General features: G+C 45.4%; 2 protein-coding genes across 3 annotated transcripts in view; one reads left to right on the top strand and one right to left on the bottom strand.

The window, feature by feature from the left end:
* The window catches only part of CDC26 (cell division cycle 26), a 7,229-nt gene extending 3,242 nt beyond the window's left edge, over positions 1–3,987 (top strand). Inside the window, exon 3 of the mRNA XM_069986399.1 lies at positions 1,221–3,987. Coding sequence (XP_069842500.1) covers positions 1,221–1,397 — 177 coding nt within the window. The 3' untranslated portion in view covers positions 1,398–3,987. The remainder of the gene's footprint in view (positions 1–1,220) is intronic.
* On the bottom strand, positions 3,866–18,780 carry SLC31A1 (solute carrier family 31 member 1). 2 transcript variants are annotated; one of them, XM_069986394.1, is made up of 5 exons: positions 18,680–18,780; positions 7,207–7,369; positions 6,799–6,871; positions 5,096–5,264; positions 3,866–4,949 (listed from the first exon to the last, which is right to left on the bottom strand). In XM_069986394.1, the coding sequence occupies exons 2-5, from the start codon at positions 7,327–7,329 to the stop codon at positions 4,748–4,750; spliced, it is 567 nt and encodes a 188-aa protein (XP_069842495.1). In that variant the 5' UTR covers positions 7,330–7,369; positions 18,680–18,780; the 3' UTR covers positions 3,866–4,747. The 2 variants fall into 2 exon arrangements, with proteins under 2 accessions (XP_069842495.1, XP_069842496.1); XM_069986395.1 differs by lacking the exon at positions 18,680–18,780 and adding an exon at positions 10,637–10,721.
* Between the last annotated feature and the right edge of the window lie 10 nt (positions 18,781–18,790).

Genomic DNA, 18,790 nt, shown 5'->3' with positions numbered 1-18,790 from the left:
AGCTGTTGCAAAACTACAATTCCCATCATGCCTGACTATCTAAAGCTTTGGCTGACCAGGCATGATGGGAATTGTAGTTTTGCAACAGCTGGAGGGCCTGAGTCTGACATCCCTGCCCCAGAAGTTCTGTAGGGATCCTGTAAATGGGATGACAGAGCAGCTGCTCTATAGTGACACTAAGTGGTGGTAACGTATCACTGCAGTGAGAGGAAGATAATCATTTCTGTGAGCATAATTATAAGCTTCTCATTAAAGGGATTATCCAGCCTGTCTCTGGAAAAAAACTATGGCCGCTTTTTTCCCAGAGACAGCACCGCTCTTGTCCCCAGGTCAGGTGCCCATATTGAAGGATAACCCTTTAAATCCTTATTATTTATATGATGCGAGTAGGAACATCCAGGTATTACCAACCCTTAGGCCCCATTTACACATCCGTGTCAGTTTTTACTGTCAGAAAATCCTGATCAGGAGGCCTCAAATGGCACCAGGAAAGTATCAGGTATCAAGTAATCAGTTTTTATCTTCAGGAAAAGCCGTCAGGATTTCCTGATCAGAAGAAAAAATAGGACATGTTGGGAGATGTAGTTCTGCAAACTGGATGGTCACAGCTTGCATAACTACAACTCCCATCATGCCCTGCTGATAGGTCATGATGGGAGTTGTACTTCTGCAACCTGGGTGATCACAGGCTGCAGAACTACAACTCCCATCATGACCTGACAGTAGGGCATGATGGGAGTTGTACTTCTGCAGCCTGGACGGCCACGGTCTGAAGAAGTACAACTCCCATCATGCCCTGACAGGGAGGTGTGGGGTGCCGCTGAAGTTCCAGGGGGGCGCGATGATCGCGTGAGGTGCTGAGAGGCTCTCAACCACTCCGGGCACTTTACTGAGTTCTATGGGGGCGTCCGGGCCGGAATTCCGGACAAAAATAGGACATGTCCTATTTTTTCTGGAAAAATCCGGAAGGGTGTCCGTGACCAATTAAAGTCTATGGGTCCGGAAATCCGGATGGTTTTTCTGGACGTGTGAAGGGGGCCTGACACAGCGTTAGTTACAGCTCTGACTCCAGACCAATACATTGTAACAGACTATTAGAGAAGCATGGAGGAAGTGCTGCTGCTGTTGTTTAGTACATTGAATACAATTGTAACAACCCCTCAGCTGTGAGAAGTATTAGGTCTGTACTCTTATACGGCATCATCTCCTTCTTTTCGCAGAGTCGAAAGAAGCAGCGGGAGGAGGTGGACCTGTCATCCAGTGAGGCAGACGCTGCTGCCGCCCCCCTCAGCACAGATTCTAAGACTCGGGAACAGACCATACATGATCGGATCGGGTACAAGCCACAGCCCAAACCCAACAGTCACAGCACACAGTTTGGAAACTTTGAGTTTTAGCATTGAAGGGGATGAGATCTGTGCTGGATCTCATGCTCATCCCTCTCATGTGACTTGTGGCCTGCAGGCTCTGATCTCTGCTGGAGAACGCACATCGCATAGGACAATGGGATTTACTATAAGAGGCTCCAAAATGGTGAAGAACCTGAACACTGAGGCTTGGTGTTAAAGAGACTGAGACGCTGAGGAGATTCACGTCTTTCCTTTTGTTATGGAGTTACTTGGAGTTTATTATCCTCTGTTATCAGCCAGCCCACACGAGGGAGAAGCTGACTCCAGTGTTGTTCAGTGGCATGAGTGTATTAAAATGTGTAGCTATGAAGATGGCTGCATTCACATGTGACAATACACTGAGCAGGTGTCACCCTTGTCAGTATACTGCAGTCAGTCACAGTTCTGCTGGCCGCCTCCTTAGCACTATCCTAATCCTACCAGATACACTGCTGCCATCCTTGTGTAGATCCCAGGATGCACTTTACTCTGTTGCATGGTGGAAGAAATAAGTGACGACTGCTGCTATGGGCATAGGCTGTCAGTGAGAGGGCAGGGGCACACGTTGGGTCATCTCATTTATTTGGTTAGTGGTGAGGAGTCGGACTGCAGTATATCCCCCCCCCAGCACCTCAGTATCAGATGTTTTCTTAGTTTAGCACAGAGGTGATTGGTAGTATCCACAATGTGTAGAATTGCACTAATGGAAGAGTGTTTTCCAGGGAACCTCACATCACATTTACATTGCTTGACTGGTGCTTACTGATCCATTAAAAATAACTGATCATTACTTAATAATGTATATCCATACATACAGAATGGCGCTCCTGCTGCATCCTGAGAGGGAAAGCAGAATGAAGACTGATGTACAAAGACTTAAGAGTTTATATTCATTCTTTATGTAAACGAATAAGTCACTGTACATCCTGTATTATACTCCAGAGCTGCACTCACTATTCTGCTGGTGGGGTCACTGTGTACATACATTACATTACTATCCTGAGTTACATCCTGTATTATACTCTAGAGCTGCGCTCACTATTCTTCTGGCGAGGTCACTGTGTACGTACATTATTGATCCTGAGTTACATCCTGTATTATACTCCAGAGCTGCGCTCACTATTCTGCTGGTGGGGTCACTGTGTACATACATTACATATCCAGAGTTACATCCTGTATTATACTCCAGAGCTGCACTCACTATTCTGCTGGTGGGGTCACTGTGTACATACATTACTAATGCTGTGTTAGGGCCCTATTCCACCAGACGATTATCGTTCAGATTATCGTTAAATAGTTCGAATCTAAACGATAATCGTTCGGTTGAAATGCAGTTAACGATTAACGACCGAACGAGAAATCGTTGATCGCTTTATAAGACCTGGACCTATTTTTATTGTTGCTCGTTCGCAAATCGTTCGCATTGAATAAGACATCGTTCGGTCGTTCGCAATAGATACGAATGCAATAGCGAATAAATAGCGAAGAAGAAACGATCGCAATTACGATCATAAGTAACGATTATCGTTCCATGGAAATGAGTGAACGTTTTCAGGTCTTTCGCATTAGCGGTCGTTTGAGATCGTTAATCGTTAACGATTATGCAAACGATAATCGTCCGGTGGAATAGTCAGATATATCCCCACCAGCTGTACTCTGAAAATTGACATAGTACAATACACAAAGAAAAGTGGCCATACACCTTCAATAACTAATGGCTGTCAATCATCACTCCTGTCTTCCCCATACACATGAATGTGCAGCACAGATTAGCTTTCCTGTATTCTGTATGGGGAGGGTTAATCTGCAGCCAGAGAGCTCTGACTGCGGTTTATCTCTCTCAGAACAAAGGAGTCAGACTGTGACTTTCCATCATGCCTGACCTCTATCTAAAGGTATGGGAACCTTTAGGATGACATAAGTAACTCTGAAAACCTATCTTTTCATATTCCGACACCCCCCCTTTGCCATTCCTGAAGATAATAAATTTGAACAGAATAAGGCCTAATTCACACGATCTGTGCCACAATCCGGAGGAGGCTCACAGATCACCTAGCCGGAGCCCCGCCGCTCAGAAGACAGGAGAGCGCATCTACTACTCACCTACTCCCGTGCAGACTGGCTAAACACGCTCCCTGGAAGTGGCAGGTATTACACTGTAGTCCAGGCCACTTCTGGTGAACATGAAGCCGTGCTCTCCTGTCATCCCTGCAGCGGTGGGGGGGGGGGAGGAATCCGTGCAGCAATCCGCACTAAGACAGGTCCTATTTTTTTCATGGTGCGGGTTGTGGCATGAATCATGTGAATGGCTGTATTCACATCAATGGTCTCTGAAATTGTCATTGGTCGCAGATCCACGAAGACGGACAATTTCACGGGACATGTGAATGCAGCCTAACTGCATATAGCTGAAATACCGCCATCTGCCACAAGATGTCGCTCACTTCCTGCTTTGGAAAATTAAATAAAACAAACAATTGTCACGATTAATATTTTATTAAAAGGATTGAATATTTTATTTTTTTGAGACTTCAACTATTGGACAAAAAAAAAAAAAATCGTACATTTCATAAAAGGTTCACATTTATACTAAAAAAAATTGCATAAAAACAAAATAAGATTTTAAATAAAGTGAAACTTCAAAAAAATGTCTATCTTCAATCTATATTAGACGTCATCTACGTGACAACTTAATTCGCTCTCGATTCTATTATCAATTCTGCACCTAATTGTCAAAATGAGTAAATCGAGCTCTTGGATTGCTCCTCAGGGGCGGGGCTAAGCAAGGGAGGGGCTTAGAGACGACTGCCAAGCAATGATTCCACAGCTCCGTGGGGGAGGGGATTGCAAACCACCACTGGAAAGCATGGGTGATCCTAATTACGGAATTTTTCCTGATCACGAATATGATGGGACGAAATAAAATTTCCCTAGAGATGAGATGAATCAAAATGAGCAGAAAACGGCATTGACTGTATAAGGGTTTGGGTGAGGTCTTGAAGAATTGTCCAATGAGACTCCTCCAAGTCTACACTGATCTAGAGATTAAGACTTGATGTAGGCTACCGGGGCCCCCTGCTGGTTAAGAGAGGCATTGACTTGATTTTCTTGGACATGATGTTACGATGTTCTTCAAGGAACACTCCATAGGAAATCCACTGCTGGTTAAGGCTTGGTCAAGCGATCTTGGACTATAGAGACACTGATGTGACAATAATTACAGACGTAATATCAAAACTAAAAATAGAAGAAGGCATCGAAGAAGATGGTTGTTTTGGTCACTCATCGTCTCTATGGGGGAGACGGAGTTCCTTGCCAGCGATACCCAATGTCCCATCGCCTAAACCCTTAGACCTGGGTTAATGGCAATGTTCGGTTATGTCCACCACCACCGCCTTCTTCCAGCTGAAGAGGAAGTAGCCGGTGCCGGCTCCGGCTGCCACTGCAATACACAGGTAGGCGTTGTAGCTCATGAATATTAACATGAGGAAGTAGCTGATCACTACTTGGATGACATGGAGAAAAGTCTGAAAGAGGTGGGGGAGGCTCAGCATCTGTTGTCTGTAATGAGAGAGAACAGGTTAATATAAAGCATGACTTAGAGGGAGTGTCCATATTCTCCTATTGCGAGTCCCCTGCATAACCAATATAGCTAATGGCCTCCCCTGTTTGCACAGAAGTGAGGGGGTGATTGCTGAGGGTCTTACCCTACGGTCTTGTGAGTCTCCATCAGGGTGGTGCCGTTGGGTCCTGGTACCGGCATGGAGTTATAACGGATACTGACTTGTGACTTCCTGAGCAGAGATTCCCGTGAGATCTTCAGCCCCTCGTACAACATTGCAAGCAGAAAGACGGCCACGAAGGCCCCCGCCATCTCTACAGCGCAGAGGATGGAAAGAGATGCAGGTCAGTACGTGCTGTACACCTCCCCCATAACACATCATGGAAGATCCTTCATATATCACACATACCCCGCCACAATGCCAGTCAGGAGCCGGGATCAAGAGGGAAGTGTCATGTGACCCCACATAGCAATATCTATAGCTGCACTGATACGCTGTAAGACTATGAGGGCTGAGAAGGCATTAGTATGGCCGCTGTGTTAAAAAGGTACTCCGGCGGAACTCTTTCTTTTAAATCAACTGGTGTCAGAAAGTTGTATGTAAAAATCTCCAGTCTTCCAGTACTTGCCAGCTGCTGTATGTCCTGCAGGAAGTGGTGTATTCAGTCTGACACAGTGCTCTCTGCTGCCACCTCTGTCCATGTCAGGAACTGTCCAGAGCAGCAGAAAATCCCCATAGAAAACCTCTCCTGCTCTGGACAGTTCATGACATGGACAGAGGTGGCAGCAGAGAGCACGGTGTCAGACTGAAGAGAATACACCACTTCCTGCAGGACACACAGCAGCTGACAAGTACTGAAATACTGGAGATTTTTAAAATAAATGTAAATTACAAATCTACATAACTTTCTGACACCAGTTGATTTGTATGTAAGAAATTTTTGCCAGAGTACCCCTTTAAAGGGGTACTCCGGCAGGGAGGAGGTGGCTGAGGGAAACGACGCCCACTCACCTCCCCGGTTCCAGCAGCGGGTCCCACATCGCGGCGCTCCGGTCCCCGGACGCTTCCTGGTGTCTGACGTGGGCCCGAGACGATACCTCTCAGGTCCGCTCAGCCAGTCAGTGACAGAGGCGGGATCCGAGCGGAGCTGAAACAGATCCCGCCTCTGTCACTGACTGGCTGAGCGGACCTGAGATGTCACGTCTCGGGCCCACGTCAGAAACCAGGAAGCGGCCGGAGACCAGAGCGCCGCCATACGGGACCCGCCCCTGGAACCGGGGAGGTGAGTGGACGTCGTTTCCCTCAGCCACCTATTCATCCGTGTCAGGAAAAAAATGTCCCTCCACCGGACTACCCCTTTAAACCCTTTTACGGTCAGGGATGTATGTACTATGTCACGACTGCAGATAGGATATACAGACTAGGGCTTAGTAACTTAGTGTGGCATTAATGCCCAGAATGTTGGCTTAAAGGGGCCGTCCAGGCTTAGAAAAAGAAAATCTGATTTTCTCTAGAAACAGCAACTTCCCCTGTCCTCTGTGCTATTTCTAATCCTGGATTACCCCTTTAAATGATATTAGACTCACTAGACGAGGTGCAGTATACAGGACGCAGCGCTTGTCTAGTGTGAAATGCTTTAGTATCTGGTTCAGTGTATATGTAAGGAGCTGTCACCGTCGTCTCTTACCGTACATCCTTCATTGACCGCCAGGGAGGTTTCTACAGTTACAGACTACAAACCCTGTGTAGTCAGATCAGTCATGTGACCCTCTCTACTACTGGAAGTAGTTTAGAGAGAATAAACGTCAAGATGGAGGGTGTAATACGGAAAGGGCACACATACTGACCTCCCGGAGTATTGATCACCAGCCCCGAGAACAGAAGCTCCACGTTCTCATATCCAAAATAAAAGGACATGTGCTGTGCAGGGAAATAAAGGGGAGACGGTCAGCGGTTACTGCTGTAGGGCAATCCCCCTCTTCTTTCATGTCCAGCTTTTCTAGGCACCTGAATGGTTAGCAGCTCCCTTCTTGTGTATTGCTGTATAACAGAGATGGTTAACCTTCAGCCTTCCAGCTCCAGTTTGGCTGTCCATGCATGATGGAAATTGTAGTTTTGCAACAGCTGGAGGGCCAGATATTACCCCCATCCCTGCTGTTTAACTGGGTGGATTTGCCATTCAGGACACTGGGAGAGCTGGGAGTATTGTACACTCTTAACTCCATTCACTTTCTATATGACTCCCAAAAACTCACCATCATGTGCATAGATCCACCTCCTCCGCTGCCTTCTCCTCCGTGATGGTGCCCGGTTGTGGTGGGATGGTGGTGACCACTGTGGGGGTCGGGCGTGGTCATGGAATGGTGGTCGTGGGACATTTTGGAAACCTTAAAAACCTGCTATTCTCCACCGTCAACCCTACAAAAAAACAACAACACATTTGTACTTACATTTGGTTACATTGGTTCTAAAGATCAGAAATATGCCCCCCCTTAGGCCCCATTCACACTACGGAATCAGCATGAACATTCCGTGCGGAAACCCCCTGCGTGAATCTCGGTGCCGATTCCGTTGTGTGAACAGGGCCTTATACTGAATGTTAAAGGGGTTGTCAGAATGTTTAAAAGAGGTTGTTCACCATTTTTTTTCCTTTCAAATCAACTGGTTTCAGAAAGATATATAGATTTGTATTTTACTTCTATTAAAAAATATCTCAAGTCTTCCAGTACTTATCAGCTGCTGTATGTCCTGCATGAAGTGGTGTATTCCTTCCAGTCTGACACAGTGCTCTCTGCTGCCACCTCTGTCCATGTCAGGAACTGTCCAGAGCAGCAGCAAATCTCCATAGAAAACCTCTCCTCCTCTCCAGACTACAAAGAATACCACTTCCTGCAGAACATACAGCAGCTGATAAGTGATGTAAGTAAATTACAAATCTCTGGCACTTTCTGGCACCAGTTGATCTGAAAGAAACTTTTTCTTGGTGAACTACCCCTTTAAGTCTGCCAATCTTGCCCTCAGGTTAAGTGTAGTATTGCAACTCATCTCCTCTCAATTCAAAGTGGCCATGTTTTTCTAAGCTTTCTGTGTAAGATCTAAGCAAGCTACAGCGTCATCCAGTGCTCCAGGGTAGAAGGTGGTGGACAAATATATCAGTATAATGTAAGGGACCAGCTCTACCCGGACGTCATCTGCAGATGAGTACAAACTAATTCAATTTTAATAGATGAGTATCTGTCCAGGGCAATCCAGACAGCGGCCCCCGGGGACAGTCCGACTACAGATTAGATAATAAATGCTGAAATCTAAAGAGCAGAGATGATCTGTAATACAACAAAATATCCTCTAGGTCTAAATAGTAGTGATCAACATAGTACTGGGGTACATCTACCTATGAGCGCTATTATACAGAACATCTATAGAAGCCTGAGGACCTGTATACATACATCTGTACTGTGCTGTACTGAGTTACATCCTGTATTATACTCCAGAGCTGCACTCACTATACTGCTGGTGGGGTCACTGTGTACATACATTACATTACTGATTCTGTACTGATCCTGAGTTACATCCTGTATTATACTTCAGAGCTGCACTCACTGTTCTGCTGGTGGGGTCACTGTGTACATACATTACATTACTGATCCTGAGTTACATCCTCTATTATACTTCAGAGCTGCACTCACTGTTCTGCTGGTGGGGTCACTGTGTACATGCATTACATTACTGATCCTGTACTGATCCTGAGCTACATCCTGTATTATACTTCAGAGCTGCACTCACTGTTCTGCTGGTGGGGTCACTGTGTACATGCATTACATTACTGATCCTGTACTGATCCTGAGTTACATCCTGTATTATACTCCAGAGCTGCACTCACTATTCTGCAGGTGAGGTCACTTTGTACATACATTACATCTGTTCCATCCCCAGTATTGCGCACGTCGCCCCTATCTTTGGGCTGGATACACATGGCGGACCATCATTATCTCTATAACCTGATTTCACATTGGATGAAGGTCTCAGGGCGCCCGGGGCTTGTTCTCTCCCGTAGATGAGGACGTCTCGTGGACGTTACAGGTAATCACATTACACTGGACCAAACACTTTCCATCTAATTAGTGAAATCTCACCTTCCTTTTTCTATTCTTTTAACCTTTCGTGATTTTTTAGTTTTCCTGTGTACCAGGGATGGGGAAGCTTCTGCCCTCCAGCTGTTGTAAAACTACAAAACCCATCATGCCTGAGAAGCTTCAGCTTTGGCTGTCCAGGCATGATGGGAATTGTAGTTTTGCAACATCAGAAGGGCAGAAGGTTTCCATCTGTGCTCAGTACGGTGTATAGCGGATGTAACTTATTTCTGTACCCTTCCCCCCCCCCCCCCTGTACTTAATGTCTACAGCCGAGTGTAAGGAGACCCCCTGGATTGGGCACATCCTCCTGTACGCAGCAGAATAATAGTGTTTACCCTGGATGACCCCCCCCCCATGATGAAGTATACACCCACCTCATCCACCGTGTCCGGTCACGGCGCTCTCCAGGATGTCATGTGACCACACAAGGAGCGGACATTGAGGGGCAACTCATCAAGCATTTCATTTGGCGTATATAATATATTACTACAGAACAAAGTGCGCCCCTCTTAGGGGATAGCAGGTGTACTGTGATTGTTTCTATGGTGCCTACGGCCATGGCGGTACTATACAACCCACCAACCATCATAGGCCTCACACACAATATGGAGGCGTTGCCCATAGCAACCAGTCAGTCATCCGCCCTCCTTTCTTCAGGGGGTCTGTATGGTTGCTATAGGCCACAGCTCCCCCACCTGTCTGTAGTCATGCCTCACAGCTATGGCGGCTGCTATCGCCTACTGTACTGATTCTACCAGATGCCAGGCCGGATGATATAACCCGGGCACTCATGCAGACATGACGGAAATATTGAGCAAGACTGGAAAACGATGGATGAATGCTTAAATTAGATTCTTCCAGAGGATTTATCAGCGGGAATGCATACGTAGCACAAAGGACTACAACCCCCAGCAGGCTGCATAGTAGCATTCAATCTGCATATGGATTCATGGCGCTCTCTGTGTTGCCCACAGCAACCAATCACAGCTCAGCTTTCATTTTACCAGCACAGTATGAGAAGTGAAAGCTGAGCAGTGATTGGTTGCTGTGGGCAACAACACAGAGAATCTTTTACTACAGTGCCATAAATCCCCCAGACTCTCTGTGTATCCATCACATTAACAGTCCATTAATTTCACTGGGTGCAATACTTCATTTCTCCTGTGGTGGCGCTGCAAGGTCCCCGAATACTTGATACAGTAGGGATGGGGAACCTTCAGCCCTCCAGCAACAAAACTACAATTCCCATCATGCCTGGACAGTGAAAGCTAAAGCATTGGTTGCCCAGGCATGATGGGAGTTGTAGTTTTGGAAATTTTAGTAAAGACGTAAGGTGCTGTTTACAGGGTATCTAGCCTCTTAGGGCAGCAGGTAACCCTACAAACAGCTCTCCGAGCTCAGCTTCCTGGACCCCAGTGAGTCCCCACAGCCATAACTACTTATATATTGTACACCCCCCTCCTATCACCCAAAACCAGATTATTGCCCCTTTAAATCCAAAAACAAGATACAATAAATGATGGGAGAATAGTGATAATAAATCAGAGCTCACCGGCCCGGAGGATGCGATCTCCTGTGACTCCCCAGGGTGTCAGGTGTGAGGGAGGAGCGGGCCGAGGCTTAGATACACGCAGGCGACTCCTCCCCGTCATTTACATCTACATCACCGGCCAAATGTGGCCGACATCCCCGGCACATCCCTGTCTCTTATATCTATACCAGGCAGCACCACAAGGGGTTAACCTGGTTAGTGCAGCTAAACCCCATACACTGCACTAAGGATAGAAGACATTAAATATACTAAAAGACTAAAACAAAGAATATATCCCCCCCCCCAGGATGGAAGATTTGGGCTCCAGTCATTTCCTCTTTTTTTTTTTTTAAGGGGAAAAAAAACTTCTTTAAATCAACTGGTGTCAGAAAAGTCATGTAGATTAGTAATTTATTTCAATTTAAAAAATCCAGTCTTCCAGTACTTATCATCTGCTGTATGTCCTGCATCAAGTGGTGTATTCTCTCCAGTGTGACACAGTGCTCTCTGCTGCCACCTCTGTCCATGTCAGGAACTGTCCAGAGCAGGAGAGGTTTTCTATGGGGATTTGCTGCTGCTCTGGACAGTTCCTGACATGGACAGAGGTGGCAGCAGAGAACACTGTCAGAATGGAAAGAATAAACCACTTCCTGCAGGACATACAGTGGCTGATACGTACTGGAAGGCTGAAGATTATTAAAATAGAAGTAATTTACAAATTTATATAACTTTATGACACCAGTTGATTTTGATTTATTTCTCATAGTCTCAGGGTGCTGCTCCACTGACCATGGAGACCATGGACCCTGTTCTGGCGATCACGGGATGTCCTAGCGCTCGTACTGATCTACCAACCAGAACACCTCTTATTACCCTATGTATGACACAGCCTCCAGCCTGAGGGAGAGATTATTATGGTCCAGCCACCCACCCTGTATCTGGGCGCCGTCCCTTTAAGTGTCTGATTCTCACCTCCAGCTGCTCTTCCCTGATAGGTGACGTGCTCGAGCTCCTGCACACGACAATTAGCCCGGACGTTCCCCAAAAGTACACACTACACTAAGTGTGAGCAAACAGCAAACTACTGGCAGAACACCCAGATTCCTTATAGTTGTTTCCTCCACCACCGGGGCCGAGCGTGAAGCACCATCCAATGTAAAGGGTGAAGCATCGGGGGTCACCAAGACTATGTGTCTGCCGCTGTATAGAGGAGTCCGGAAAGAAATAATAAAAAAAAGACTTTTTAAAAAGTTTTTGAAAATACCAAAAATGAAAAGAAAAAAAATAAGTAAATAAGTTGGTGTGTGTGTGGGGGCCCTTTGGTGGCATTTCCCCTCTCTGGGACCCTACCGAGACCCTCACTGATTCTCGATCCCAGCGCTGGAGAGCCGAGACCACGACTGGTTGGGTCTTCACTACCCGCCATGTGATATCCCACCATATCACTTTTTGATCCGAGTTTTTCCCAAAGTATAACATTAGCAATAAAATTCCATTATTGAACAACTGTAACTTTATTGTTTTCACGTGAACTACAAGGCCGGGCAAAGTCTAATAGTGGCGGGACATGGCGGCTTCTCCGAGGAGTCCAGAGGACATGGATGGAGGAGTTTATGATGCCCCCGTCCGTACAGCCTGACACTATGGAACGTCCAGGAGTCACACGGTCTTATCTATGTGGGGTAAACGCCATGCTTGAGGAGCGGCAAAGAAGCCATTGAGTCCACTGATAGGACAGGAGAACAATGTTATCGGCTGTTCCTCAGGGTCCGCACATATCCCTGAGTCAGCGTTACATCCACACTTATTATAATGGACGGCAGGACTGCAGACGACTTAGAACAATGGAAGCCTATAGAGAGGATCAGACATGGCACGGCAGGTGGGGCTCGTACCCTCCTTGACCCAACCGGCTTGATGGGCTGTCCATGATCCTATCCAGCCAAGTGGTGGTCGCACATGCTCAGTGTCTCCATAACACCCATCAACATAGCTGGGCACCATATACACATGACCAGCTCTGCTACATTATTGGATGAGGTGAGGCCCGGTCCTAAAGGAGGAATGAGGCCTCCACCAAACCCTGCCCTGCTCTCCACCATCTACAGCAGAGACGGGGAACCTGCCGCCCTCCAGCTGCTGCACAACTACAACTCCCATCATGCCTGGACAGCCAAAGCTTTAGCTATGCAGGTATGACAGGGTCTGTGGAAAGCTGGGTGACCCCCCCCCCCCCCCCCATGTGTCATGGCTGCTGCCAGAGGGCATCATGACCACATGGAATAAAACTGCAGATTTATAACTGTAATTGATTTATTTACTGAGCAAATTATACAACAATCATAAAAGAGAAATGACGCAGGATCAGCAGCCGTGGAGCGATCAGCGCAGTGATTTTCCATCTCCGCGACACGTTTGCAGCCGCCGGGCCCGACCGTCAGTACATGCAGATCCTCAGCGACCGAGCCGGAGAGGAACAAGGAAACAGAGAGAAGCCAAGATACAGGATTATCCAGGAGGCGATACAGCAAAGATTATGTCACACCTGACACCTGATTACCGACATATCTACCAGCATAATACCGCCATCTATCATGATATGTGACCACCTATAGCAGATATAGTATACACATAGGGGGCAGTATTTTAGTAGTTATATCCCTGTATATAGGAGCAGTATTATAGTAGTTATATCCCTGTATATAGGAGCAGTATTATAGTAGTTATATCCCTGTATATAGGGGGGAGTATTATAGTAGTAATATTCCTGTATATAGGAGCAGTATTATAGTAGTTATATCCCTGTATATAGGAGCAGTATTATAGTAGTTATATTCCTGTATATAAGAGCAGTATTATAGTAGTTATATCCCTGTATATAGGGGGGAGTATTATAGTAGTAATATTCCTGTATATAGGAGCAGTATTATAGTAGTTATATTCTTGTACATAGGAGCAGTATTATAGTAGTTATATTCCTGTATATAGGAGCAGTATTATAGTAGTTATATTCCTGTATATAGGGGGCAGTATTATAGTAGTTATAGTCCTTTATATAGGAGCAGTATTATAGTAATTATATTCTTGTATATAGGGAGCAGTATTATAGTAGTTATATTCCTGTATATAGGAGTAGTATTATATTAGTTATATTCCTGTATATAGGAGTAGTATTATATTAGTTATATTCCTGTATATAGGAGCAGTATTATAGTAGTTATAGTCCTTTATATAGGAGCAGTATTATAGTAGTTATATTCTTGTATATAGGGAGCAGTATTATAGTAGTTATATTCCTGTATATAGGGGGCAGTATTATAGTAGTTATATTCTTGTATATAGGAGCAGTATTATAGTAGTTATATTCCTGTATATAGGAGCAGTATTATAGTAGTTATATCCCTGTATATAGGGAGCAGTATTATAGTAGTTATATTCCTGTATATAGGAGCAGTATTATAGTAGTTATATTCCTGTATATAGGAGCAGTATTATAGTAGTTATATTCTTGTACATAGGAGCAGTATTATAGTAGTCATATACTTGTATATAGGGGGCAGTATTATAGTAGTAGTTATATTCTTGTATATAGGAGCAGTATTATAGTAGTTATATTCTTGTATATAGGAGCAGTATTATAGTAAATATATTCTTGTATATAGGAGCAGTATTATAGTAGTATATTCTTGTATATAGGAGCAGTATTATAGTAGTTATATTCTTGTATATAGGAGCAGTATTATAGTTATATTCCTGTATATAGGAGCAGTATTATAGTGGTTATATTCCTGTATATAGGAGCAGTATTATAGTAAATATATTCTTGTATATAGGAGCAGTATTATAGTAGTATATTCTTGTATATAGGAGCAGTATTATAGTAGTTATATTCTTGTATATAGGAGCAGTATTATAGTAGTTATATTCCTGTATATAGGAGCAGTATTATAGTAGTTATATTCCTGTATATAGGAGCAGTATTATAGTAGATATATTCCTGTATATAGGAGCAGTATTATAGTAGTCATATACTTGTATATAGGGGGCAGTATTATAGTAGTTGTATTCCTGTATATAGGGGGGAGTATTATAGTAGCTATATTCTTGTATATAGGAGCAGTATTATAGTAGTTATATTCCTATATATAGGAGCAGTATTATAGTAGTTATATTCCTGTATATAGGAGCAGTATTATAGTAGTTATATTCTTATACATAGGAGACAGTATAGCACATTTTTTTTATCTATAGAATCTGTTTACATCTTATCTTCAGTATTATAGTGGTTGAATCGCGGGTGGCTGGGGCTGGCCCTTAATCTCACATTAGTTTTGGCGATTCCTCCTGTACACAGTCACTATTGTTCGGCCCAGTTCCCAGTTTTCCTCCAGATTAATCCGGATAATGAGGTTTCTCCTTGTCTGTGATCACTGAGCCGGACTGTAAAACAATAGGTACAGATCTGATCATAGCCGAAATGTTGACATATTTGCTGAGGTTCCCCGGGCAGGGCAGCTCAGGGAGAGGAGCCATCGTTGCGGATGGACTTTGAGATCACGGATTTCACAATGAACAGTTTCTTACAAACCAGTGTCCAACAGCACAAACACCCAGGTCATGGGCTATGCGGCAGCATGCAACCTTGATGCTATTACCATAGACGTGAATTGGAGTGCACTCTTTACCCTAAATGGGTTGTGGCCGAGTTTACTGGCAGTCTGAAGTCTTGATTAATCACGTTGCAAAAAAAATAAATAAAAACTGCAAACACCCCCTGAATTTCCCAATGGTATGCTCCAGTTTACCAGAACCATGTGGTTATAGGCTTCAGGACTGTTAGTTCTTAAAGGGATAGTCACACAAATATGTAGCGAGTGAGTGTGACCAGATGCTGTGAGCTGCGAGGCGTGACAGTCATGTGACCCCTATACATTAATCACATGATTGTGAACAAAGTATATGAGGTACAAGGGGAACAGCTTCCTATCTAGACTGAGGAAAGTCGACTTATTTCCTCATTTTACAGGGTTAAAATAAACTGTATATAAATTTGAATATCGGAATATATGGTTCACCAATATGGCCGCCGTTACAGCTTCTACACAGGTTGTCTCTTAGCTTTCCTGTATCTGTAGAACTCAGATTTAGGATCCTGGGAAAGCTGGGTGACGACACATCGAGGATTTCAGCGGCAGCCATGGTGGTCACCCAGCTTTCTCAGAAGCCTGCAGGATAATTCAGCGTTGTGTACCGAGGTTTTTACCTTTCCTGTCGGGGTCAGAGGTCGGCAACGTGACAAAATCCATTCTGTGTTTGAGGAAGGCAGAAAAGCAAAAAGCAAACGCTGCGACAAACACGCCGAGAGCCAAGCAAAACACGACGGGCACAATGTCCATGCCATGGGCTGAGCAAACACGCGGGCTGGATACACACTACTGGCACCACCAGACACGTCACCAGTGCCGGACCACCAGGCAAGTACTCGGGCGTGACCTCCCGATTATTGGACTGTACATAGAAATTTATAGATGCTGCAGCAAGGAAAGGGTTAAAAGTGACCAGATTATGTAGGCAAGGTTAAAAGTGATTGGGGGGGGGGGGGGGTTGGGGGTGAGTTGTCAGGGGTATTACACTGATCATCCTGATCATACTTCACATGACCCCTTGGGGGGGGAGGAGCCAGTGCTTTGTGACCCCAGGAGGCTGCAGGGTTAATCCTGGGAACGAGCTGCCGAGACGACGTATCACAGTATGGACTCTCTATGGTGCCAATCACAGGGCCCTCGGGCTCATGTGGGTCAGGAGGGTCACTGTGTATACAGACTGGTATACAGGGCAGCGTGGTGGGCACAATGGGGGCTATGCCCCCTAAGGTCACATAGAGTAATGTTGAGGTGTATTTGCTTTGTTAGTAAACAAGAGATTTGGATACATTGTGATGTGGATACAGGGTGATACAATGTATCCAGGACAGCACTGCACTAGATACAGAAGACTCTCCAGTATATAGTGAGGTGGCACAGTGTGCACCTATAGTGACCCGGCATATGGTCTGTGACTCCGGACCACCTATAGACCCTCCAAGGGGGCTGCCATAAACAGCTCAGGGGGCAGAAGGGTCTATCTATACCTCATGCCTTCCAGCTGTTGCAAAACTACAACTTCCAGCATGTCCTGACTACTGCAGGCTGTCTGAGGACGCTGGGAGTTGTAGTCTCCCAACAGGTAAACAATCACAGGGTGGTAACTGCCCATCTGTGCCAACCGGTCCTTTAACCTACTACTTTCAAACACCTTCCTGGTATTACAGTGGTGGTTTTATATATGTACTATATGGTGGTATTACTAAGGAACCAGGTTATTGCTCTGTATGGCACTATTATGTGTGCAGGGGATGGAATTAGAGATGCAGGCACTGTATGGCGGGAGTATATAAATACGCTGTTATGGTTACTGATACAGCATGGCACAGTGTTATGTCCCCTACATGGCGGTATTACATCAGTGCTAAAAGGAGCCATTGTTCCATTATAGACTGGTGTTCCCTAGACATATGAGCGCTGTATGGCAGCATTATATAGTGTGCAGCTATTATTACTAGTATTGCACTACTGTGCAGCACTCCCTATATAGCAGTAGATGTTTAAGCAGTGTATGGTGGCATCATATGGCGCTTATTTTATTACTATTGGTACTGTCACTTATTTTCTATATGACACTGGATATACAGCCGCTGTATTGCAGTATTACACATGCACTATAGGGCACATGGCCGCTGTATTACACAGATATATATAGCCACTGCAGCTCCCCAGACCTCCCTTCTTATCTCCTGACATGTTATTACAGATTGTAAACCATTATAACAATCCAAGGTGATACCATGACTGGATGACCTGGCGGGCAGCCATTTTGTCACAGAAAACCAGACTGTGCCAAACCCTCCGGGCGGCAACGGCCTGTGGTTTATCACACTGTGGTATTATGTGATAATTTATTAGAGATTATAAGAAGCTCAATAGCAGAGATCATAATGTGGCCCAAAGCCTGCAGCTGAGCTGGGCTGTCAATCACTGGCTGACTCCGCCCCCTGGACTCCCAGAAGATAATAAATCGCAGTTATTTCCCCCACAATCATCGATCGGCTCCTCCTCATCTATAACATGGGAGAGTGGTCATGTGACGCGCTCAGGGACTGGGACAGGTATCCGCCATGATATACCATCACACGGACACTCGTCTCCTGAGCACGTCACTCATCATTGCTCTGATGGCTTGTTACTGTGTGTCAGACTGGATACATCTCAACATTATTCTCTAACCTGACACCCTCCAGCTGTTACACAACTACAACTCCCAGCATGCTCTGACAGCCAAAGTGATATCCAACCTCCTCCAGCATTGCACAACTACAACTCCCAGAATGCTCTGACAGCCAAAGTGATATCCAACCTCCTCCAGCATTGCACAACTACAACTCCCAGCATGCTCTGACAGCCAAAGTGATATCCAACATCTCCAGCATTGCAGAACTACAACTCCCAGAATGCCTGGGCAAAGTGATATTCAACATCTCCAACATTGCGGAACCACAATTCCCAGCATGCCTGGGCAAATTAATATCAAAACTACAACTCCCAGCATGTTATATCTAACCTTCTTCAGCATTGCAGAACTACAACTCCCAGCATGCCTGGACACAAAGTGATATCCAACCTATCACAAACTACAACTGCCATCATGATGAGTGGTTATATTATATATTATACAGCCAGTATATGGGGTTCCTTCATGTTTGGGGGGAGGGAGGACCTTGGTTGCTATTTACTAGGAACTACAACCCCCAGCAGATATATTGGAAGGTCAGTGTAATGACGTCCCCGCACACAAGGGGGCGCCCTCCCCTATAGACTAGATTGGTGGGGTCCCTGCTATGTTAGGACGGCAGGCTCTGCAGAGTATCGCTCTATTTCTGCTGCAGAGCATCTCACCAGCCGCACACTGTAAACTCTAGGAGAAACTTTTCTGAACTCTCCTCCCCCCCCGGAGCCGCTGTCCCCTCACCTGCCGCCTCCACCGCCGCTCTCTGACCGCAGTCACCTCCGAGCTCCACAGCCACTAGCCTTCTCCGCCGACTGACACATCCGCCGCCGAGACCCCGCCCACTGATGACCC

The sequence above is a fragment of the Dendropsophus ebraccatus genome, chromosome 10, assembly GCF_027789765.1.
Source record: "Dendropsophus ebraccatus isolate aDenEbr1 chromosome 10, aDenEbr1.pat, whole genome shotgun sequence".
Lineage (NCBI taxonomy): Eukaryota > Metazoa > Chordata > Amphibia > Anura > Hylidae > Dendropsophus > Dendropsophus ebraccatus.
This window is presented reverse-complemented; position numbering and strand designations above follow the sequence as displayed.

What these genes read in the sequence shown, in the direction of transcription:
- SLC31A1 (XM_069986394.1), bottom strand. Translation starts at nt 7,329, where the DNA reads ATGTCCCACGACCACCATTCCATGACCACGCCCGACCCCCACAGTGGT. An exon ending in GTGGATCTATGCACATGATG is followed by an intron (nt 6,872 to 7,206) that starts GTGAGTTTTTGG and finishes TTCCCTGCACAG; the next exon opens with CACATGTCCTTTTATTTTGG. An exon ending in GGTGATCAATACTCCGGGAG is followed by an intron (nt 5,265 to 6,798) that starts GTCAGTATGTGT and finishes TCTGCGCTGTAG; the next exon opens with AGATGGCGGGGGCCTTCGTG.